Here is a 23,705-nt window from a genome sequence, read left to right on the forward strand (position 1 = left end):
GCATGTTGTTTAACAGCTCTTCACAAGCCGACCCTGACTCTCAGGCTTGGCCTGGAAGAAAGGGGGAAGGACTTGGGACCTTGCAGGGCTGGTGAGTGTCTGCGGAGCACCTGTCGGGCCCAGACTGTGGCTGCAGGAGGAAAAGAGGCTCCTGTCTGCCCACGTCTCTTATTGTCGTGTGTGTGTTTGCATTAAAAAAATGTCCTGACTAGTGAGGAAAATAATAGGCACTAATAAATTAATAAAAATGAGAATAATTACAGGGGAATACCTGTGCAGCTGTTGTAGTATTCACATAATTAGTTGAGATCAGACACAAACTGACAGGCAGGTCCTGTGTGGGGAGAGGCTGGAGGGGTCTCTCTGGAGGGGACCCTGGAGCTGCCAACAGGGTGGGAAGAGGAAGCAGCAGGAGGAAGTGAGTGTGGGGACAGCAGGGTCCGTGACCTGGGGGAGGGTCTGGTCTGTCTGAGCAGGAAGGACAGTGAGAAACTAAGGTGGCTGTGGTCCAAACCAGGTTGGCCAAATGTGACATGAATCTGTCACATTAAGGGCTGAGGGGCAGGACTGACGTCACACTGAGCACACACACCTGGCCCAGGAGTCACAGCAGCTGAAGGGAGACCCAGGGGAGGGAGGAGCCACTGCACTGTGACCCCTGTCCTGTGTCAGCCAGGTGAGTGAGCAGGTGACCCACAGGGACTGTCACTACACAGGGGCTGCTGCTTCCCTTCTGGTTTGCACAGGAAGCCACACGGGACCTTCTCTCCTGATTCAGAGAATTCTGACAACTCATCACTCCTGCTGGTGTGATTTTCTCACACACTTGTGAGAAAATGTAACATGGGACCTGAACTAGATGTGAGTGAGACACCTGAGTTTATCATAACAGGCTCCTCTTCGTCTCAAACCTGTGAGGTAACTCTGTCATATTTATACTTTATCATGTATTATATACCACAACATACATTGTTAGTGATTTTTTTTGCCTTAAACAAGATACCTTTTATGGAATTTAGTATGACAAAATTGTTTCTCTATTTCCATGGAGAAATGGTACCTGATGCTGTTAATTTCTCTGTGTAGATCCCCATTTGTCTCTGACTCGGGCGGTTCCTCTGCTCTTCCTGGTACAGAGCATCTGCCGGTGTCAGTTCTCTAAGCGTCTGCACATCTGAGAGAGTTTTAATTTGCTTTTTTGAAAGATACTTTGATTGGGTAAAGACTTGAAACTGGACAGGTTTTTGTTGTTTTCTTGTTGCTTTTAGTTTTCTAGACACTCTGCCCCCCTCTCCCCCCGCCTGTGGTGTTTCCAGGGAGACCTCTGCCCTGGTCCCTCTGCTCCGTCCTCTCCGTGGACGGGCCCCGTGTCTCTGAGGCTTTTGTGATTTTCTCGTCGACACTGGGTTTAGGAATTTCATCGTGATGTTTATTGATGTCTCCTGTATGTTTTATGTTTGGGTTTTGTTGAGTTTCTTGAATCTATAGGATGTCAGTCTTCACTGATATTGGTATTTTTTGGCCAATATTTCCTCAATTAATTTTTCTACCTCCCCCCAAATTTCTCTCCTTCAATGACTGTATTGTGAGGCTGTGAGACTCCCCTTGTGCCCCCCCGCACACTGACACTTCCATGTGTTTAGTCAATGTGGTTTCGTGTCTGTGTCTCGTGTCCTCTCTGTAGTTTCTCCCCCACGTCATCTGTCACTATTTCTCCTCTGCAGAGATGAACCTGCTGTCAGTCACATCAGGGTTATTGTGTCTCAGACACTGTAGCGTCCGCATCTGTGTATTGAGTTGGCCATGGATTTTGTCCTCCTTGTCTGCAGTGACCATGTTCAAGCATCTCCTACACACTGGACGAAATGGAATATTAATGTTCTTAAAATCCTTGACTAACTATTCAATCATTTCTAAAATTTTATGGACAGGACGATCGGTTGGTTTTGTTGCTTATTATAGCTGGTATTTTCTTGCTTCCAATCAGGAATATTTGATAGGATACTGGACTTGGTGAATATTTCCTTGTTGGTGAACAATACTGTATTTATATATACATTTTGTCTGCTATTCTAGGTTATTGCAGATTCATTAGAGTTAATTCGAACAGTTCGATCATTGGTCATTTGTGATTATACATTCGTCAGTGGGACCACAGCAGTGAGGAGTCAGTGAGCAGTGAGGAGTCTTCCCACCTCAAGGCCCAGCTCTCTGACAGGTCAATCTGGAGTCCTGACTGAGACTTGTCCTCTCTTACTGCGGGACAAGTGTGACTTCTGACTGAGTGTGTGAGCTCAGCAAGCAGTCTCTGTGGTCTCTGTGTGGTTGTCTTTGCCCTCGGGGGTCTCCTCACACCTGTGGTGATCTGATTCTCGAACACGGGCAGTCAGTTCCCTGGGGGCACATAGAGGTTGGAGAACCACATGCAGGAAGGTTAGGGGTGATCTTTCTGGAGTGAAGGTGAGAGGCAAGAGTGGGGACCTGCAATGTATTGACAACTGAGGTCTCAGATGTGAGGCCCTGCAAGATCATCCTGACATTGAGCCACACTCTGAGGGGGGCGTGACTTGCCAGGTGTGTCCTCTCCACCAGGAGCACTTCCCTGTGAGGGCGCTGCTGTGAGCTGCCAGGACCCAGCAGGGGAGGGAGGGAGGGCCAGCCCTGAAGGGGGGATGCAGGTGGATCCTCTGTGTCCTCTGCAAGGGTTTGGTGTGTTCTGAGCACAGGCTGCCAGGACAGCCTGGGGTTTCCTGAGCTCAGCTAAGCTGGGTAGTTCTGGGGACAAACCCAGGACTGGTGACCAGTGAGAGGCCCAGTCCCCATGAAGCATTATCAGGGTCCGTTACCATGGGATGCATGTCCTGGGCAGTGTGTCCTTCCACTCACACTCTCTGTCTCCAATTCACATGCAGGCCCTGCAAACACAAGGTCAGCCCAGTCTTGTGAGACTGACCACTGCTGTCCCACCCTCTGCACAACTGCCTGAGGCTAAGGAAGGGCAGCTTGAGGATCTGAGGTCTGGGGAGCTAGGCCAGCCCTGCTCTTGGCTTCGTCTCCTGTCCTGTTTGGGTCCAAAGAGAGTGTGACACAGACGAGGAAGAGGGTTTTTGTCCCACTTTCCCATTGGCTTGTGTCACTGTGAGCATTACCACTGCTGTCCCATGCCGCACAGTAATAGTCAGACTCATCTTCAGACTGGAGGTTGGAGATGGTCAAGTAGCGGTGGGCCCCAGAACTGGATCCCAGGGAGTCAATTAGGGATCCTGTCCCACTTACTGTGGCTTCCGTCTCTGTTAACTTACGTCAAATACCGAGGGGCCTTCCCTGACTGCTGCTGATACCAGTGAATAGAGTAGCTGCTGTGCTCACAGCTCAGGGTGCAGGTGAGCTTGGCCGAGGCTCCCGGGGAGGCAGACGCTGATGGGGGCTGGGTCAGCACAGGCGCAGCACAGAGACCTGCAGACACAAAACACAAGAGTGATGCTGAATATACCCAGACTGGACAGATGTCCGTTGAAACTGTTCTTGGAGGAAATGCAGACCCCTGAGTGCCCAGGGATGCTCTAACCTGAGGAGAAAACCAGGGCCAGGAGGTAGAGGGGAGCCCAGTCTATAGTGGGAGGTGCTTCCAGGAGCTCTGCCCTCAAGCTCCCCAGCTGGCCCTGGCCTCTCCAAGCCCCTGTCTTACCCTCTCTTTTTGTAGTTCAAGAGGGAGAAGCATTGAATGCAAATCTGTCTTTGTTCCCCAACTTGTGTGTCTCAGCTCTTGTCTGGACCCTGAGCCTAACAGCCTCCTGCTGAATTCCTGAGGCCAGAAGAAGGTGCAGGTGTGGGATTCATTGTTTAGAGTGATTTTCCAGATAGAAGTGTTTTCAAAGGAGCTTCTGTCATGCCCTTTGAACATGAAACAGCCAAATGCATTTAACCTATAAAGTTCCCCAAACAAGGACCCACGGTGCCCCCTGGTGTCCACAGCATGAATATCATAGTACATGTGTAGCTAGTGTATCAAGTGGCTACTTCTAAGAACTTAATGGATGGTGAACTTTGGTGAGTGTTTTATACGCACCCTTCACTTGACATGGTAATAACCTGACATCAGAATAACCCCACATTATCTGTGGGTGCTGTCAGTCTCCTGACAACCTAGGACGTCCCTGTGAGTGCCATCCTGGGAGATTTCACCTTCAAACAGTGATCTGTGCTTGTGAGTTACAGAAATACATCCCAGTGTGGAGAATAGAATGTAATCCAACTTCCATGAAATATTCCTTATGGTCTCTCTTCCTTCTGAATCTCTGCACAGACATCACTTATGACTTGTGTGAGGTTTGTGGACATGATCTTCCTACTGAGAGGGACATTTGCAGCAATATTTGTTCAAAAATTCAAAAGGAGTATCACCATTCATCACACAGATTTTTAATAAAATGTGTTTGTAGCTTCAGATTTATCTTTAAAATTATAATTATATTTACTGTCATGTGTGTAAGAATGAAAGTAGTGTGGACCCACGGTATAATAATTTTCTTGTTTCTGTGTCCTCAGGATTCCTGGTTTGGTTGGAGAGTGGAGCAGCCATTGTTCCCTAATGAGGGGCTGGGTTCTGGGACCCTGCATCGCCCCCTCGTGGCCGTGAGTATGTCTGCAGTGAGCTTCACGTGGTGAGTACCTGCAGGGACAGTTACCCAAGACACCTCATCCACCTGATCCTGCTCTGTCCAGTTTGGTGTCACAAGCCACACGACCCTGTTTAGCATGAAATGTGGGTCGACCCACTAGAGAAGAGCTGTAGTCCTGAAAGACACAGCAGATTTCAAAGAGTAGAAACGTAATGTAAAATATACCAATATTTTCTGTTTCCTTCATTTTGAATAATATTTTGAACTGATTGAAATTAAATAAATATTTTAAGGAAACTTATTCCACCTGTTTAACCCTTTAAAAGTGGACCCTGGAAAGTCTAGGTTTCCTGTGAGGTTCACACTTTATTTCTGTGGGACAGGGCTGCGCTGTAGCACCACATCATCTGTCCCCTGCCTGTGAAAGAGGAGAGAGAAGTTTCTGGCACCTTAAGAGGTGACAAGTGTCAGCTTTGAGAGCACAGTGAGAGATCACTGGACTGTGGTGAAGACCAGGGACCCTGGGCCCAGAACCTTGGTTTGCTACTCCGTTGTCTACTTTCCAGTTTGGACCTCAGACAAAAAGCTCATCCATTTGTGCCTCAGTTTCTGACTCTGTAAAATGGGGTGACAACGAGAATGCATTTTTTCTTTTAATTGTTGTTCAAGTACAGTTTTCTGCCTTTTACTCCCATTCCAGCCCATCCCCCCAGTCCTCACCACCTCACTCCCATTCCCACCCCCTTTGTTTCTGTCCATGTGTCCCCCATAATTGTTCCTGTAAACCCTTCCTCTTTTCCCCTGAAATTCCTTCCCCTCTCCCCTCTGGTCACTGTCAGCCTGTTCTCTATTTCAGTAGCTGTGGTTATACTTTTCTTGTCCGTTTGTTCTGTTGATTAGTTTCCTGTTAAAGGTGAGATCATATGGTATTTGTCTTTCACCACCTGGCTTATTTCGCTTAGCGTAATGCTCTCCAGTTCCATCCATGCTGTTGCAAAGGGTAGGAGCTCCTTCTTTCTTTCTGTTGCTGCATAGAAGTCCATTGTGTAAATGTACCATAGTTTTTTGATCTACTCATTTACTGATGAGAATGCTTATCTGTGGAGGGGCTGATATTAAAGGGCTTAATAAAAATGAGGCATTTGGTGCTTTCCACATATTAAACATACATGAGTGTGTACTCATCCTTCTTCATTAACGCCCTTATTTTATTTTTATGATAGAGCAGAGACATTGAAGAGAGAAAAATGATAAAAGTGAAGAAAACATAAAAAATTGTGATTTGGGACATTTGACATTGACTGCATTTCCCGGCAACACCAAATGCACTCAGGGGCACAGGGGCCCCCACATGCACTGCCCTTCCAACAGATTATAGGGCCACATGCACTCAGCCCCCTTTCCTGTCCACTAGGCCTTGTCCCAGTGATATGGTCCTTGTCCTCCATCAGCGACATCTCAGGGTGTCCCAGCACAGCCACAGCAGACTACTCTATGTTCGTGGAGATCTGGGACATGTGTTACATCACCCTGGCTGTCTAACTAGACTCGGCCCCAGTGTGACTAGAGGTTTGGGAGGGGGGCCTGGTTCTGCAGAAGCTGTAGCCTGACCCGCACACGTTGGCATCAGTGTGTGTCTGCTGACCCATGCCCCCAGGGCCACATGGACATCTGGGGACAGGTGAGGGCTGATGGGCTCAGGGCTCAGACAAATGGCACTGGGCAGAGAGCATAGGGGCACCTCATATGGACCCGTGGGCACAAGGAGAGGTTTACCAGGGTCCTAGTGTCACCATGTCACATGAACTGAGCTGACTCAGGAGAACCCAGATGTTTGGTTGGAGGAGAAGCAGACCAGGTGATGTCCTGGGGTCTCCATCAAAAAGTCAGCAGCCTCTGAGTTCCTCACTGGACATAGGAGGTCCTTGCCTCACTTCTACCAGACTGGGAAGCTGCGGAGGCCACTTTGTCTTGTGTCAGAGACTTGCCCCCTGTGGTGATGTCAGAGAACAAGGATGGAGCCTGGCCAGTCTGCCCAGAGATGGGCCACTTGGGGGAGGGCCAGGATCTCTCTGGGCCCCCAGTGATGCCTCCTCTAATCCCTGAGGGCTTGTGGTGCACCCCAGCCTGCGGGCCTCCTAGGAGGCGGATAGACCCCATAACAGTAAGGGCACTGTTGATGGTTGAATCGTGTGCCCCAAATTCATATGTCGATGCCCTAATCTTCACTACCTCAGGTGGGAGCTTATGGAGTTGGGCATGTTGTAGATGTAATTCCTCACCATGAGGTCACAGTGGAGTAGGGTGACCTTTGATTCATTGGACTGGTGTCCTTAGAGAAAGGGGGAATATAGAGACAGACACTCACAAGTGAGAATATTATGTGAAGATGAAGGCAGAGTCCATCAGTCAAGGTCAGCAGAGACGTCAGCAACCCCCAGAAGCTAGAAGAATGGCAGGGGGAGACTCTCCTTCACAGCCCACAAACCACCAACCCAGCTGACTAGTGATCTCTCACTGCTGACCTCACAACTGGGAGACAGTAAATCTCTATTGTCTCCCCCCACCCCAGTGTGTGCTGTGTGAGGCCACAGCTCCAGCAACCTCTAGAGTCCCTCCTGAGGACGCTGCTCTCAGAACATAAGCAGTAGGTGGGCTCCTTCCTGGGGCTTGTTGTCCAATCTCTTCATCCAAGACCAAGTCTGATGGAGACGCAGGGACAAACGAGATGTGAGCTGTGCTGGGAGCTGCAGAGGGGACGCTCTGGAGTATGACGAGATGGTTCAGCAAAGGCGTATCTCTTGGTCTTTGTGTCATGGGGGTCTCCCCGAGGATGGGACTTTTGAACATAGCCTTGAGGGAGAATTTGGTGTTGACTCGATAAGGTTGATCCCCTATGGGGTGGCGGGGTGAAGGGCAGGGGGCTGAGACGACCTTGGGCTGCAGAAAGGGATTTGTGAGGGGGTGGGAGGCACCTCCAGGGGCAGGACCCCTGGCTCCCTCAGGGTTCTCTGGGTGCAGACCCAGCCCGAGTCCCCAAAGGCAGCAGATGCTCCCGTCCCTCAGATCTGCTTCCTGCACGGGTAACATGGCGGTCAGGCCAACGTCAGCGCTGGCTCCCCACTGCTTCCCCTGGTAACGAGAAGGAAGAACAGATCTGAGAATCTTACCCCTGGGCTCCATCCCAGGAAGGGCAGATAGCAGTAGCCAGAGGCAGGATCTCAGGGTGACACTTGTTCTCTGTCCCAGGGGGACTCTGTGGCACCCAGACAGCACCACACCCATCTCTCACGAGGCGTCGGTGGGTGGCTGAGCACACAGACCACAGGCAGAGAGAAGCATCCTTCACAGGTGACCTCAGTGAGCTCATGCTCTCGAAGATACACCTGCCTTGTGGTGGGAGTGAGCAGGGGACCTCATTTCTGTGCCCTTGATCATGATAGGTGTCCCACATTATGGGAGCTGACTACACACCTGGGCACAGAGGGCAGGAGGGACAGCCCAGCATTGTCTGATCTCGCTTTCTCAGCACTTACGAACAGCAAGGAAGAACCTGTTCCACACCCTACCTGCAAAGCACAAAAATAAAGCTTGCGGCTGGGCTGGGGGCCAAAGATGCTCAGTGAGGCCAAGTTGGCAGAGTTGGTGTCTGGGGTCTGTGAGGTTTGATTCTTGACCTTGCACCTAAGCCATGTTAGGCTGTGCACAGAAGCTGCTGGTATCAGGACACACGATTATAACCTCCAGTGTCACAACTGCTTCAGCACAGAATATGGGCACCATCTGTCCAGGGGCCTCCTGTACTGGGAAGAGGGAAAGTCAGAACAGAGAAGGCCCCAAACTTGATAGTAGGTGGAGATGCAGGCAGAAGTGACAGCAGGGTGAAGACCACCAAGAGCAAGGGAGGGAGGGAGAGCAGGTCCCCTGTGATTCACAGATGGTGTCTTCCTGTAGTGACAGTCACTGAGCTGAGAGTAGCAGGTGTACAGGAGAGAAGTCACTGCCACTGTGGTCCTAGGAAGGGGCAGCTGAGACTCCTATGCCCACCCTGACCTGCTGCAGCTGCATCAGGGTTTTAGGAGATCCCGGGGGACTTGTGTGCTCAGGGAGGTCCCAGAAGCCTTGGTTTAGGTCACCATGGAAACTCTCACTTCCTCTGCTGTGCCTCCAACTCCTTCCTAGGCCACCTGGGTCTTGGTGCTTAACTGTCCTGCCCTCGTCAGGCTGAGCCTGATTCAGGTGCAGGACCCTGTAATGATGTGGAAAAAGAGTTTTATAAACAGACATTTCCACCAGCCACATGTGAGGGGTTGGGGATGGGGGTGTCCCCATGGACATCTGGATAGAAATAAATATTCATGACATCATTTGTTCTTTGGTCCAGGTGGTCTGGACTTTCCTGCTTTCCACAGATGCTCTCCTCCATCTGCCTTGCAGCCTCTGCCCGTGTTTCTCTCTGGCCGACCCCTCCCGAGGCCCCGCTCCTCACCCAGTACCTGCCCGAGCCTCAGCCTCCTTTCAGTTCTGTGTGCTCATCGTTTGTCTGGGAGGTGGCCTCTGACCACCACATGTTTGGAAGCACAGCGTTACGGCCTTTTATCATATTCTCGGGAGTGTGTTCACAGTTTGGTGTGGGCCATTCAGAACTTTTGCCTCGAAGAACCCACCCCACGCCTCTCCACACCAGCAATCACACCTTCTGAGGATGTGAGGGGACTAGAAACACAGCTAGAAGCAGTGGCTGCTGGCGTGAAGACGTTGAGACTCCTGAGAAGAGGACGGTGCTTTGTTCTCTATTGTGTCCCTGTGGTGTATTGGGTTGACTGATCTGCAGGTGCTAAATCAACCCTGTGTTCCCAGGATGAATGCCAGCCAGTCCTGGTGTGTGCTCCTTGTGCAGGTGGCTGGACTGGTTTTCTAGGACAGTTCGGGGGGTTCTAGGTCTGTATTGTCAGGGTTATTGACGATTAGTTTTTTTTCCTTGTGACATATTATCTGGTTTTTGGGTCAGAGTAACACTGACCTCATCGAATGAGCTGGTAGGTGTCTTTCTCTTCTATTTTTTTTTGAAAAAGTATGAATAATTGGTAATAATTGTTCTTTAAATGTGTGGTGACATTCACCAGTGAAGTGTCTGTATCTGGGCCTTTCTGTGTGGCTAATTTGTGATTATTTCTTCTCTGTATTGTTGGGGATTTCATCAGGCTTCCTTAGTTTTCATTGAGTTGGTTTCAGCAATTGCTGTTTTTCTAGCAACTTGTTCATTGCATCTACATTTTGTGGCGTGCATTGGTTCATAGTATTCCCTTATATCCTTAAAGACTTCTTTCATGTTTGCAATGTCAGTAGTAATGGCTCCTCTTTATTTCATGTTTTTAGTAATTTATCTTTTCAAAATATAATCAGTCTAGCCCTGACCAGTGTGCTTCAGCTGACTGAAAATCATCCTGCAAAGCAAAAGGTCACTGGTTGGATTCCCAGTCAGGGCACATGCCTGGGTCGCAGGTTCGGTTCCCGGTCAGGGCAAATTTGACAGGCAACTGATCAATGTTTCTCACATCGAAAATTCTCTCCCTTTTTTCCCCTCCCTTCTGCTCTCTCTAAAAATAAATATATAAAAATCATTAATAAATAAAGAAGTACATGAATAAGTAAATAAAGTATAATCAGTCTAGCTAAAAGTTTGTCAACAATGTTAAAGTTTTAAAAGAACAAACTTTTAGTTTAGTTGATATTCTTTACTTCTTTCCTCAATATTTAGTCTAACTCTATTAGTTATTTTGCCTGCTTTTGTTCTGTGTACTCTTCTTTTTACAATGTCTGAAATTGAAATGCTACATTACTGATCTGAGATCATATATGTATATTAGTATTTAGAAACAGAAAAATATTTTAATTCTATTTATTAATATACATTAAGTACCTATAAATATATTTACACATATTAATTAATATAATACAGGATGAGCAAAAAAAGGTTTATAGTTGTTTGTATAGAAAATAATACAATAATAAATATATAATAACAGAATAAACTCTGTTTTTGTGCATTCACAACTGTAAACCCATATTTGACCTACCCTGTATATAAATCAGGATAAATATACGAATTTGATTGTATAAATGTAAATATGCAAAGCACTCCTTCGAGGGAATTATATTCCTGTAGATACACACACACATAAACACACAACGCACGTATTCATTTTTTCACTTGTACATTCATATCTAATACACAGTACATACATAGATAGATCATGCACACACACATGTACACACACACGGATAAACACTCTCCTCTAAACACTGCTGTAGAAGCCTTCTGTTGGGCTGATACGCCATGTCTTCACCATCATTCACTGTCCACACATTTTCCAATTTTCCTTTGATTTCTCCATTGAGCCATTGACTATTTGGGTGTGTGCTTTCACATTTCCTTTTTTTATAAATTAAAAAATTGTTCTATTGATTTCTAATTTTATTCCACTTTGGAGAAAATACTATGTGTAATTTCTATCTTTTATTTATTTTTTTGTCATGTAACTTTTTAATTATATTTTTTCATTACCATTTATCCTCCTTATACCTTCTCCCATGTCTGTTAAATACATTGACCCTGTTTGGTGTCCCAGAAATGATCTAATCTGGAGAGTGGTCACGTGCCCTGGAGTCCAGTATATATTGTGCTGTTTTGGGACTGAGTGTTCTGTCTACATCTCTAATTGCTTTATACTCTGGTTCAATATATTCTATCAATTTATACACATGGAAATAGATGTTTGTATCTGTAGTCTATCCTTTTTCTCCTTTTTCAAAACTTTCAAAGGAGAAACTTACAAAGGATACAGTTCAAAACTTTCAAAGGAGAAACTTACAAAGGATACAGTTCAAAAGCTATTTTGAAATGTATCCATGTACCTACCATATCTGATGCTTTTCATTTCTTTGTGTGGGTACGTTTTCTATTGGGTGTCATTGTCCTTTTGTCTGAGGGTGTCTTACTATGTCCTGTAGTGGGGTCTGTGTGTGGTCAATTCTGTTTGTTTTGTATGCCTGAAACACTTTTATTTTACCTTTAATTTTGAAAGACACTTTACCTGAGTAAAGAATTCAAGGGTCTTTTTTTCTCTCATCATTTTAAGATCCTTCTATCTCTTGGTTGCATTGTTTCTCATGAGAAATCTCCCTTTATCATTGTCAGTTCCTCACTCCAGGACATGTCTTCTCTCTCTGACTGCTGCTGAGAGCATCTTTCCTCTAAGCCGTTTTACTATGAAACGTGTGGGTGTTTTCTCTCCCTCCCTCCCTCCCTCCCTCCCTCCCTCCCTCCCTCCCTCCCTCCCTCCCTATCTTTCTCTCTCACTCTGTTTCTTTCTCTCTATTTTTCTTTCCCTCTGTCTTTCATTTGTATTTCATTTTGTTAAGGTTCATGGACCTGTGCCTTTACAGTTTAACCAGTTTGGAATATTTTGGTCATATTTCTGCAGTTTTTCTAGTGACCCCCACCACATACTTCCCAACTTTTCCCCTTCAGTGCTTCCAATGATACACATTTGGGCCCTTTGAGATTGTTACAACTCAAAGATGTTCTGGTTATTTTCAGTCGTTTTTCTTTTTGTGTTTCTTTTTGTATATTTTCTGTGGCAACCTGTCAATTTCATTAAACTTTTCTTCTGCAGCATCTAATCTATTGTCATTCCCGTGCATTGTACCTTTGAGTCTCAGATACTGTAGTTTTCATTTTCACAAGTTCAATCAGTATCTCTATATAATCTTCTATATCTCCACATAACGCCTTCAGCCTTTCTTCTACCCTCATGTACCAGTGATATATGTTGATAATAATTGCTTTTATATCATTGAATATGAATTACATCATCAAAGAAATTTCTGGGCAAGTTCGGGTTCACTGATTTTTGTTTTTATAATAGCCTATATTTTCCTAATTTGTTTTCAGAAAATTTTTCATAAGATGTCAGCTATTGTGACTTTTCCCTTGTTGGGTATTCATATCTGTATTTCTCTTGATGTTTTTGATTTTTATATTTGGATCCAGTAAAGGTACTTGGACATATGTGATTGTTTGTCAACTTGCTTTAATCACCTCTCCAATGGCACCAGAGCAGCCTTTAGTTTGGGGCTCATTTTCTCACTGCTGAGACAGAGCTCTTCTGACAAGCCAGCCTGAAGCCTGAACTGGCAGACTCCTTCTGTCTGGGCACAAGCCCTGCAGGCTGGTGTGCTGACCTGTGACCGTCCTTTCTCGTGTCCTTGGGTGGCTCCCTCCTGAGTCTCAGCTGGTTTCATCCCACGTGTGCTCACCAGTCTCAGGGAACGCTGGCAAAAACCCAGGGTACCACCTCTGTGGGGCCCTCTCCTCTTCCACACACTCCCCTTGGGCTGTGATTTCCTCTCTGGGGGCCCTGGAGACTCCCTCTGACATGGAGAACCTGTCAGGGGATTTGTCTGGAGGGAAGCCGAGGAGGGCAGACCCGCCGTGTGCTAACAACTGAGGACTGAGCAGGAAACTCTGCACAGTTATCCTCAGTGGAAGCAGGGCCTGGGGATCCTGGCATCAGGCCGTCACTCGACCTGAGTCACACTCACAGGAAGGACATACCACCAGTGGGGGGTACAATTCTCTGCCAACACTGACTTCCCAGCGAGGGCACAGTGTGAGCTGCCTGGGGCTCCCAGCACAGGTGCCTGGGTACGAAAGCCCCAATTAGGGATCAAGGTGGACACCACAGTGTCCACTACCCCAGTCTGTTCCATTCAGAATCCCAGGCTGCCAGGGAACCTGGGGCTTCAGAACCTCAGGTGAGCTGGGAGGGTCTGGGGATTACTCTAGTATATTTTTCCAAGGAGTGGCCCAGTCACCATGCATGGAAATCCAAGGCCCACTGGACATAGATTTCCACCTGGATGTCCTTCAAGTGAGGACTTCTTTCTACAACTCATACTTTCTCCTAGAAACCCCAGAACAGCCTGGACCAGCCAGCCCTGAATTCACTCCTGACCCACCCTCTGCAGAGCTGCCCGAGGGCTCAGACCAGGGGCAGCGTTGGGATATCAGATCAGGGGACCTGAGCAAGTGGCTCAATGATTTTCTGCACAGTCGCCCTGGGGCTGGAGGAGAGTGTGACACAGACAGAGGAAGGGTTTGTGTCTCACTTCCCCTTTGGCCTGTGTCACTGTGAGCAGCACCACTGCTGTCCTGTGACTGACAGTAATAGCCTCGTCCTCAGCCTGGGACCTGCTGATGGTCAGGGTGGCCGTGTTTTTCGAGCTGGAGCCTGAGAATCGGTCAGAGATGCCTGAGGGCTGCTCGTTACCCTCGTAAATGACCAGCACAGGGGCCTGGCCAGGCTTCTGCTGGTACCAGTTCACAGCGTATTCTTCTCCATAGATGCCAGGTATCACGAAGATATCTCCCTGGCAGGTGATGGTGGCCGTCTGTCCCAGGGCCACAGACACCGAGGGGGGCTGTGTCAGCTCAGAGGAAACCACAGAGCCTGCAAGGCGGGAAGACAAAGCAGGAGTTGAGAATTAAGGGCCCATTCCCGTAAGGACCCACCTTAAGTCTGCATTGGGGCTGAGATCAAGGTTTGGGGGCACCTAGCTCCTTGTCCTGTTGGGCTGAGAGGCCGGCAGGGTCTGGGGGCAGCACCTGTGCAGAGAGTGAGAAGGGGAAGCAGGAGAGGGGTCAAGGCCATGGTGTAGACACCCCAGAGCTCTGCCTCGTGAGTCCTCAAGGCACCGTGGGCTCCCCAGGCCTCTCTTGTGCCCTTTCAGTCCTCTGGGGCCCTGATGTTTCAGTGTTTATGCAAATGCACTCCCCATCTGGGTTCCAAAGTAAGCAGTTAGCAGAGATCATTTTTACCCCCTCCAGGGGGCAGGCTAGGTGACTGAGGAGGAAGGGCTGAGTGTCCAGATTCTTCTAGCTGCTTCTCAGGTCAGAAAACTATCCATGGACCCCTGATCATGGTCACCTTCCTAGGGTGTGTCCCAAACCCTCCCAGCTAGGCGTCTGTCCTGGGCTGGCTCAGCAGGGCTGCGAGCCTTCCAGGAGCCTGGCCACAGGGCTGAGCTGGGCCCTCTGAGATGTAAGTGACAACTCCTGACTCAGCAGGTGCAGGGCCCTGGTCCCGACCTCCTCCTCCTTCACATCCTCTCTCTGTCCCCACGCATGTACGAGTGTCCATCACCGGCTTTCATTAGATGTGGTTCCATGGGGTCAGCATGTGTGTACAGTGCCTCTTGTGTAATGTGTTCCTTGTTCAATGGGCTCCTGCTTTAGATGATTCACACCAGCTCCCAGTCTCACCCACACTGGTGTCTGTGTCCCTTCCTCCGCGCCCCTCTCCACACAGACTCGCTATGGGTGGTGTTGACCCTTTGGTCCTTCTAAAATGCTGCATCAGGGCTTTAACTGACCTGGAAAAGCTCCAGAAATCCACCTGACTGAGACCCCAGCTTCAGGATGTATCTGCTCTGTGAGGGTCCCCAGAGCCCTGGTGTTACACAGGTTGTAACCTCTGGGAACCAGACATTTTGGTCTCTCCTTTGAGGCTGAACTTGTTCCTGACAAGGACAGCCTGGTGACCAGAGCTGGACCTGAGCAGGGAGAATCCCCTTCTCTCCGAGAGTCTCCTGAAGTGTCTGTGCTGCTCCAGGCAGGGACCAGAGGTTCCGACTCTGCCCTCTTCCCCTGAGATGGCCCTGAGCAGAGCAGCTGCAGCCCCAGGGTCAGAGAGCACCCACAGGTGAGAACAAGAGGCAGAAAGTAAAGGTCAGGGTGTCCTTTTCCTGTCCAGACAGAGGGTCAGCCCCAGGATCCCTGCCAACAGTGAGGTGACCTGCATTTCAGGTAAGCATTCACATGTTCCTATCAGGGTCCAGCAGTGATGCTGTGTGAGTCTGACTGTCACAATGTGGTCTTTGGATCTCAGGGTAGAGATGGAACTTCCTGAAGTCCAACACCTGCACTGGGCCTTGGAACTGTTGACCCAAGGGCTGGTCTCCCTCTGAGCCTCCAGCTGGGCAGCCCCAGCTTCTGCCCAGGCTGCTCCTGGATGCAGCTCTGCTGCCCTCTGCTGGTGGGAGAACTCAGACTTGGAGTTTCCCTCTTGCAGGTCACCCAGATTGCTTGTCACCTGAGAGGGTGTGACCCCGGCCCTGTGCAGTCCTGCTCTGAGAGGTCACATAAGGACTGCAGGAAGGCGGGAGGTGCTGTTCTGGTCACGCTGTCCCAGGGTTACAAGGCCCTTCCTGCTGATTGGTTTAGTTAGAAGAGTAGAGGGTGCAGAATAAACTCTGTTCTTTTGCAACGTGTCAAATCCCGTAGAAACCCACATGCCACCCTACAGGGACCCAGGATTTCAGTGTATCTCAAACCAGAACTGTCTCTACCCTTTCCCCACTAAGGACTGTGGGACACAGACATTCCCATACTGACATCAGCTGGGCACTGAAGTCAGTGTCACTGCTGTCACCCCTAGGGCAGTGAGTCCATCTCTGACTTGCCTCCCAGAGTGAGCAGTGGGCGGGGTCTGCTCTGGCCTCTGTGGCCTTTGATGAGACTGGGAGCCTCCTGCTCCTTCAATCTGGGAGCCGACCCCTCCCCACAGAGGTCAGCATCTGCTGGTCCCTCTCCGGGCTCCCAGAGGATGTACTGTAGGTGCCAGACCTGAGCCCCAGATGACCTCCTGCCCAGTGTCTAAGACACTTTCCTTTCTTTTGTATCATTTAATTTTGAGGGAATGAAAGAGTTTCCAAAATTAAGTATCAAACTTTACATTTCATAGCAGGTGAAGTTGGGGCCTAGAGTCTAGGTCCCCAGGAAAATTGAGAAAATGCATTGAGTCCAGGAGAAGAGCCCCTAGTTCCTAGACCCTGACCATGGCTCTTTGGGGCCGAGCATGACAGAGGCAATGGGGGAGCATCAGCTCCAGGCTGGGTAGTAGGGTGGTGTCCTCCAGGCTCATTCTTGTCCCCTTATCCTCCTGGGTGTCATGAGAATCCCCCTCAACTGGAACGTTGTGGTGTCAGCAGCTGATCACAAGTTGGACCTGGAGAATCTCTGGGGACCCTCAGGCTGCTTTGCTCTGCAGGGTCTGTCCTGGGTACTTCTGGCTCTGCTCTGCTTTACTGATTGGTCCTCAGCTCCCTGACCAGTAGGAGTGACAGGTGTGTCATGGCCACTCTAGTGAAAGCAACTGTGTCTTCAGGAGACAATAGACCTGCAGGTCCCAGAAACAGACGGTCACTCTCAAGCGTCCCACCCCTTGCAGTATCCCCTGGGCTGAGCTCAGGCTCTGGGTTCAGTGAGTGTCAAGCCCACAGTCAGGGCCTGGGGACACCAGCTGAGCAGAATGAGCAGGAGAGGGGCCTGGGCCTCAGGGGTGATGCTCCGAGTCCTGCAGCCGGTTCTGACCCCAGCGGCCCCAGCCTCCCTCAGTGCTCAGCAGTCCCTGTGAGAATGCTTTTCAGAGGCCTGTGTGGGAGAGAGCTGTGTGTGGGCAGGATGTGTGGGTGCAGGTGGTGCCAGGCACTTACCCCTTCTCACGTACCGTACCTTGTACTGACGTGCTCTGTTTCTTTACTATATTTGTCCTTTATTGCCGATCCCACAAGGTCAAAGCTCCACGGGGAGGGCGTTTAGTCTGTCTCCTTCCCTGTAGCAGCAGCACAGTGCACAGGGTCTGAGACCCTCAGAGACTTGGCCCTCACTTCATACTGTTGCTCCCGTGAATATCTTCATGTGTCTGCAAGACATCAGATTACCACGCGTTATTCCAACTCCATTTCAGATTCTCTGACAGATGGCTTAGTCTAATTAGTGACTTGCAGAAAAAACAACTCAGTCTCATTCAACTAAAGCAGCGGAGGCAGGTCTTGGTGGTCTTCACCGCCCCCTTTGGCTTTTCCAGGGCCCTGGGACTCTGCCTTTCTCTCCCTGGTGAGTAGTGGGACGTGCCAGGCGGCCTCTGTCAGGTTCCTAGAGCACCTCGGCTCATGACCTGAAGAGTTTCTTCTCTCACAGGAGAAATGCAAATTCCTACAGTCAGATACAGGCACTTCAATGTCTTCCTTCAGAGAGGGGAGGGAGAGAGGGGGAGGGGAAGGGGGAGGGGAAGGAGAGACACTGATCAGTAATTACACCCCTTCTTGCTAAAACAAGAACCACAGACACAGTGGCTTCATGGCAAATTCCATCAAACATGTGAGGAAGAGTAAGTCCCACTCCACGGGGCTCTGTCACCACACCGCCGCAGGGGGGCGCCCTTTCTTATCCATTCTCTGAGGTCAGCAGGGCTGTGATCCCCGAGACACCTTCACATAAAGCAAACTGCAGAGGAGCACCCCAGCAGGGAGTCCACAAGCCTCAGGGACCTGTCAGGGGGAGGGACCTCACACAGGCACTCTGTGCACCCCAGGGGCCCCTTTGGACCCCTGGCCTTGCTCTGTCTCTCCACCTGTGTCTGCACCACAGTCCTGTTCTCCTGGCAAGGTCACACAGGTTTCTGGTAGGAAGCCTTTAGCCGAGTCTTGCTGGAAAATTCAGTCTCACTGTAACTCTCTTTGAATATATCTTCATGATTTCATACGATTGCCCTTGGTGGCATTAAATCTAACTGATGTTTAAAAGGGTTTTTATTTTAATGGTTGTGCTAGGGTCTACAGGACACAGCTGACTTACCAAAGTCCCCCTTCTAGTGCTGTCGTATCGCTTCACATAAGACATAAGGACATTCTATCATGTTTTCCACCCTCTGAAATTTTGCTCACATTGTCCTAGATTTTGCTTTAACTAACATTATAAATCACAGCATACCCTGTTACTGTTCTTCTGCTTTGAATATTATAAAATGTTTCTCTTTATGCACGTAGTTACCTTATCTGGTGCCTTTCATTTCTTTGCGTGCATTCCTCCTTCTGTCTGGGTCACGTCCCTTCCGTCGGAGGGCTGTCCTCCCTCCCTCCCTGCACTCAGGGTCTGCTAGTGGTCAGCTGTGCACGTGGCTGTGCGTGTGAGCAGGGGTGGTTCTGCCCCTTCCTCAGAGGCGTTTCTCTGGGCGGAGTTGGAAGCCGACAGCCTTTTGGTTGGGTTGTTGTCTGTTCTGAAGATGCTGCTCCCGGCTCCTCCTGGTTTCGTTGTTTCCACTGAGAACCCTGCGCTCCCATTACGGATCTTCCTGTGTGGGGGGACGTGACTTTTGCTCTGCTGCTTTTTGATGGTCTCCTCCACACGGGTGTGAGGGGTTTGGTTGTGACGAGTGTGGGCGCCGTTTCCTTTGTGTTTTAGGTGCTGGGGTGTGTCAAGTTTCTTAGATCTGTGGGTTCTTAATGCTCACCAAAATGAGAACGTTCTGGCCCATTTTTCTTCAAACATTTTTCCTTTCTACCCTCCCCTCCCCACCCTTCATATCTGTTCAGGGTCCCAGGCAGCCGTCAGATCCCGCGGCCTCAGGAGCTCAGACCAGGAGGACAGTTCTGGGGACTGATTCAGAGCCGTGGGCCCATGAGTGACACAGCCTCCATCACGTGGACATGCAGTGTCTTTCACCGCTGCCTGGATGTCTCCCTCTGTGTCCTTTCATTCAGGCCCTGTGTGCCTATTCACACCCTGGCCTTGAAATCCCCAGGACTTTCTGGTCCTGCGAGCCCTCAATGCACTGCTGCCTGCCCTCGGAGAACTGGGTGAGGGCTGGGAGGAGGGGGAGCCTGGGGATGTTAGACCTGGGGCCTGAGTCAGACCTGCTCATGGCTTTTTCTGTCCTCATACTTAGGCGGGAGGAGAGTGTGCACAGATGGGGAAGGGATTTTTGTCTCACTTCCCTGTCTGCCTGTGTCACTGTGAGTATTACTACCACTACTCTGCGTCACTGCACAGAAGTAGTCAGCCTCATCCTCAGCCCGGGCCCCGCTGATGGTCAGGGTGTTCGTGTCCCCTGAGTATGAGATAGAGAATCGGTCGGGGATCCCTGAGGGCCGATTGTTGTTCCCATAGACGACTGTTACAGGGGCCTGGCCTGGCTTCTGCTGCACCCAGGTAGGATAATAGCTTCTCAGGGACTCTCCCTGGCAGGTGATCCTGGCTGTCTGTCCTGGGCTCACAGACACTGCGGGAGGCTGAGTCACTGCAGAAGAGGCCACCAAACCTGTAGGAGAGGACAGGAGAGTGAGTGTGAGGATGAGGGTCTCCTTCCCAGACGGGCACACCCTGCGGAGTCCCCTGTGCTGAGCAAAGGCCAGGGCCAGGTTGCTCCTGGTGTCTTTGGGGGCTTAGCCTTGGGAGTCAGCACCTGTGCAGAGAGTGAGGAGGGGGAGCAGGAGAGGGGTCCAGGCCATGGTGGAGAAGCCCCAGGATCTTCCTCTGACCCACAGCTGACGATGTGGCTTCGGGGCCTGTCTTATCCTGCATAAGGGGCTCCATGCAAATCCACTTCCTTCCCCTTGTGGCCTTGCTGAGTGGCACCCGCTGGGCAGAGAGCAGCTGGGGTCAGTGGAGGGTTTAAAGCTGGGTCCTCACCTCCAGGTGTGCGCCCGGGATGCTCAGAGCTCTCTGTGGTGTTGAGGGGAAGGTGCTGACCCCTGACCAGCCCCTGCAACCACAGGTGGGCTGAGTCTCCTGTCTGGTTTTGGGGAGAAGGCTCAGTCCCCTCCAGGGATGAGATCACAGTGTGGTGTGGGGTGGGGGTGCTGGAAACAGGAGCCGGTAGGGACAGTGGTCAAGCTGGTGCAAGAGGCTGGAATTTGCTCCAAGACACAGTGACACTGGTCACGTGCCTCTTGGGGAATTTCTATTACACTTTAGAAAAGAAAAATCTTTTTCATGTTGATCTTGGCAAGAATTCTTAGATTTCATAGAAATACTTAACATGTAAAAGGATAGAAAATATATGGAAACTCTTTAAAATTAAAAACTTTGTTCTACAAAAGTCTCTTTTATGGAGTTACTGTGAAAAAACAATACAGTCGGAGAAAGTATTTGGCAATCCCAATCCATCAAGGAAGTATTTGTGTAAAGTGTTGAAACTAAGTAATACACACAGCAAACAGCCCTGGCCGGGGGCTCAGCTGGCTGGAGCAGCGTCCAAATGCAGCAGGGGTTCGGGTCTGACCCCTGGTTGAGGGGCAGACGGGAGTCGACAGAGGATGGGCGGAGCAACAGAGTTGTGTTTTTCTCAAATCCTTTAAAAAGTTTAAAAAATAAACAAAGTAAATTCAATTTAAAAATGGGCAAATGACATGGACAGTTGATGGAAAAATATACACATGTCAAGAAAACATAAAATGTTCATCAGGAGCCACCAGAGAAGGTAAGTTAAAACCAGAGCGAGACACCTGCACACCAGTCAGCACGGAGCAGACTGACTGAAGTGAAACCGGGGCAGCACCAGACACTGGTCAGGCAGTGAGAAGGGGGTCACTCAGTGTCAGTAGGAAGGTCAGACGGCAGAGCCACAGTGGAAATACAGTCATGTGGTTAATATAGAGCTGAACATGCAGTTACCATACAACCAGTCACTGCATCACTGGGCATTTATCTCAGAAAATGAAAAACTTATATTTATATAGAAACCCATACACAACTGTTCACAGCACCTGTCTAGTCCTCTCAGGCTGTGGTAACCAAACACAAGTGAGTTGCTTAAAGTTGAAAGTCAGAGAGAGAGAGACAGAGAGAGAGAATGACAGAGAGAGACAGTCTGGTCAGTGATCCCATCAGACCAGAGCCCCACCCATGACACATCCTGTGGCTTTTATTACTTCCTTGGAGTCCCTGCCTCCACATACAGCTACACTGGGAGTAAGGACTTCAACGTCCGAACTTCAGAAGACACAGTCACTCAGTTCATACCAGCGCCCTTACACATAGGAGCCCCAAACTGGAAACAATTCAGATGTCCTTCAAGATGATGGTTAAACAGACACTAGTACATGCAAACCACACAATACTATTCAGTAAAAACATGGACTATTGATAAACACAATATCCTTGATGAGTGTATGAAGAAATATGATGAATAAATGAGCAATCAAAACACATTACATTCTGTAGGATTCTATTTCTACAGAATTTTTCCAATGACAGAATTTGAGAGATGGAGAAGCAGGTGATGGCTGCAGGGCTGAGGGGCAGGGGAAGGGTCTGGGTGGGAGGAGGTGGGTGTTGTAAAAGGGAAACACGAAGAGTCCACGTGTGATGGGACTGCGGGGAATCCTGACCGCTGTGGTGGGCGCAGGTGCCTGCACGTGGGATGGAAGGGCATAGCGTGGCCAGTGTGGCTCAGTTGGTCAGAGCATCACCCTTGATCATAAGGTTATGGGCTTGATACTCAGTCTGGGTGTGTATGGGAGGCAATCAATCAATGTTCTCTCTCTCATGGATGTTTCTCTCTCTCCCTTCCTCTCTGTCGCTTTTTTTTTTTTGTCACTAAAAACAATGAAAAAAAGTACTTGGGTGAGGAAAATAAATAAATAAATAAAGTGTGTAAGAAGAAATACACACTTACATACCCACAAACAGGAGGATCCAAATTTTAAAAAATATCTGTAGATCTGATTCAACACTTCACCAAGAAAGAAGATGCACATGTGAGAATAGGCACCTAAAGATCTGCTCACCGTCACAAGTCACTAAGGTGATGAGCACGACAGACAGATACAGAGGCACACACACCATGTGGAACAAGAAGAAAGTGGAGAAAGGGGTGCATGACACGGGGTCAGGTAAGACAGGGTCAGCTGCTCTGGAGGGATGACACAGAACCTGACTAACGGGGAGAAACCCAGGTCTCACCAGAGTGACAGACAGACAGACAGACAGAGGCAGAGAGTGACAGTCTGAGAGATGCAGAATGCACCAAGGGAAGGGGACAGCTCACCACACACTCTCACTTTTGGCCCAGCCTGCCTGTCACCCCCTCAGCCACATCCCCTCCAGCTGCCTCCAAGGGCAGGTCCTGGCACCTGTGTCAGCTGCTCCCTGGGGTTACTGTCCAGAGCTCAGCAGGCTTTAATTATTCCCCTACTGTACCAGTGACACCGTGTGATGTCCATTCTGGAGATCCCAGCGTGAAGTCCTGGGATGAATCCCACAATCATGAGACAGGACTGGATGAACCTGCTCAGGTGAGTCCCAGCATTGCCCCTCACCTACCTGTGAGCAGGAACCAGATCACTGTGGTCCACGCAGCTGCTCCAGGCTGACTCTATGGTGTCGGTGTGAGTGAAAGGTTCTGGTATTTCAGTTCCCGGGAAAGTTAGCAGAATATCAATCCTGTCCCCATCCCCCCACAGATGCAGTTGAGGCCAGTGACCCACAAGGCAGAGACTGGAGGTAGGAGGTCGTTGACATATTTTCCACCTCAGCATTTCCATCCCCCGTGTCTCAGTGGACATTGTCCTGGCCTGTCCCTAGAAAACTCCCGTGGGCTAATGTGGAGCCTTCCTTGGCATAAGAGGCTGAGAGTCCGGCTCAGCTCGAGGACCCAGCCCGAGCTCCACGCGGGTCCTGCCCCAGACATCCCAACAGGCACCCGCTTCCCTTCCGACCCAGCTCTGCTCCCAACTCGGCATCAGGTCTCTCAGTCCTGCCTCTGCTCAGGGACAAATGCTTCCTGTCAGACCTCAGTCCTGACAGCGCTCCTGCTTCACTCCCAGGTGTCCTGAGTCAAAACAGGCAGTGTTGCCACTTCCACGGTCAACCCTGGAACACCAAGGTCTACGTTCCTTCCTTGAGAAGAACCCCAAGATGGGAGCAAAGGCCAGATGGCACCTGGGGTCGGTCATCTCAGCCCAGCCACTCGCTCAGGGTCATGTTCCTGCCTGGCCTGATCGGGTCTCACAGAGTCCTGCCTACAACCTTTTATTGGGGTAAACAGGGTATTGCTTTGTGAAAATGACCTAAATTGTGACTATATCTGAGATTTTCAAGTGGTGATTTGGGGAGGAAGTACAGGACGAGGGGATTTGCAGGGGAAGATGTAAATGTCTCAGGGTCCTGGGCAAGGACAGGGAGCAGCTTAGCCCAAGTCCCTGTGGGGGAGGGGATGAGGGATGGAGGTGTGGGCC

General features: G+C 49.7%; 1 pseudogene and 1 gene segment (V, D, J or C); both read right to left on the reverse strand.

Moving 5' to 3' along the window:
- Positions 1-2,294: 2,294 nt before the first annotated feature.
- Positions 2,295-14,338, reverse strand: LOC123810809 (annotated as a pseudogene).
- A 4,902-nt stretch (positions 14,339-19,240) lies between these two features.
- On the reverse strand, positions 19,241-20,065 carry LOC123810810. The segment is given in 3 exon segments: positions 19,241-19,332; positions 19,460-19,786; positions 19,931-20,065. Coding segments are annotated over 3 exon segments (465 nt in total).
- Positions 20,066-23,705: the final 3,640 nt, after the last annotated feature.

This window comes from Phyllostomus hastatus, unplaced genomic scaffold (assembly GCF_019186645.2).
Source record: "Phyllostomus hastatus isolate PE091 unplaced genomic scaffold, TTU_PhHast_1.1 phas_scaffold_760, whole genome shotgun sequence".
Classification (NCBI taxonomy): domain Eukaryota; kingdom Metazoa; phylum Chordata; class Mammalia; order Chiroptera; family Phyllostomidae; genus Phyllostomus; species Phyllostomus hastatus.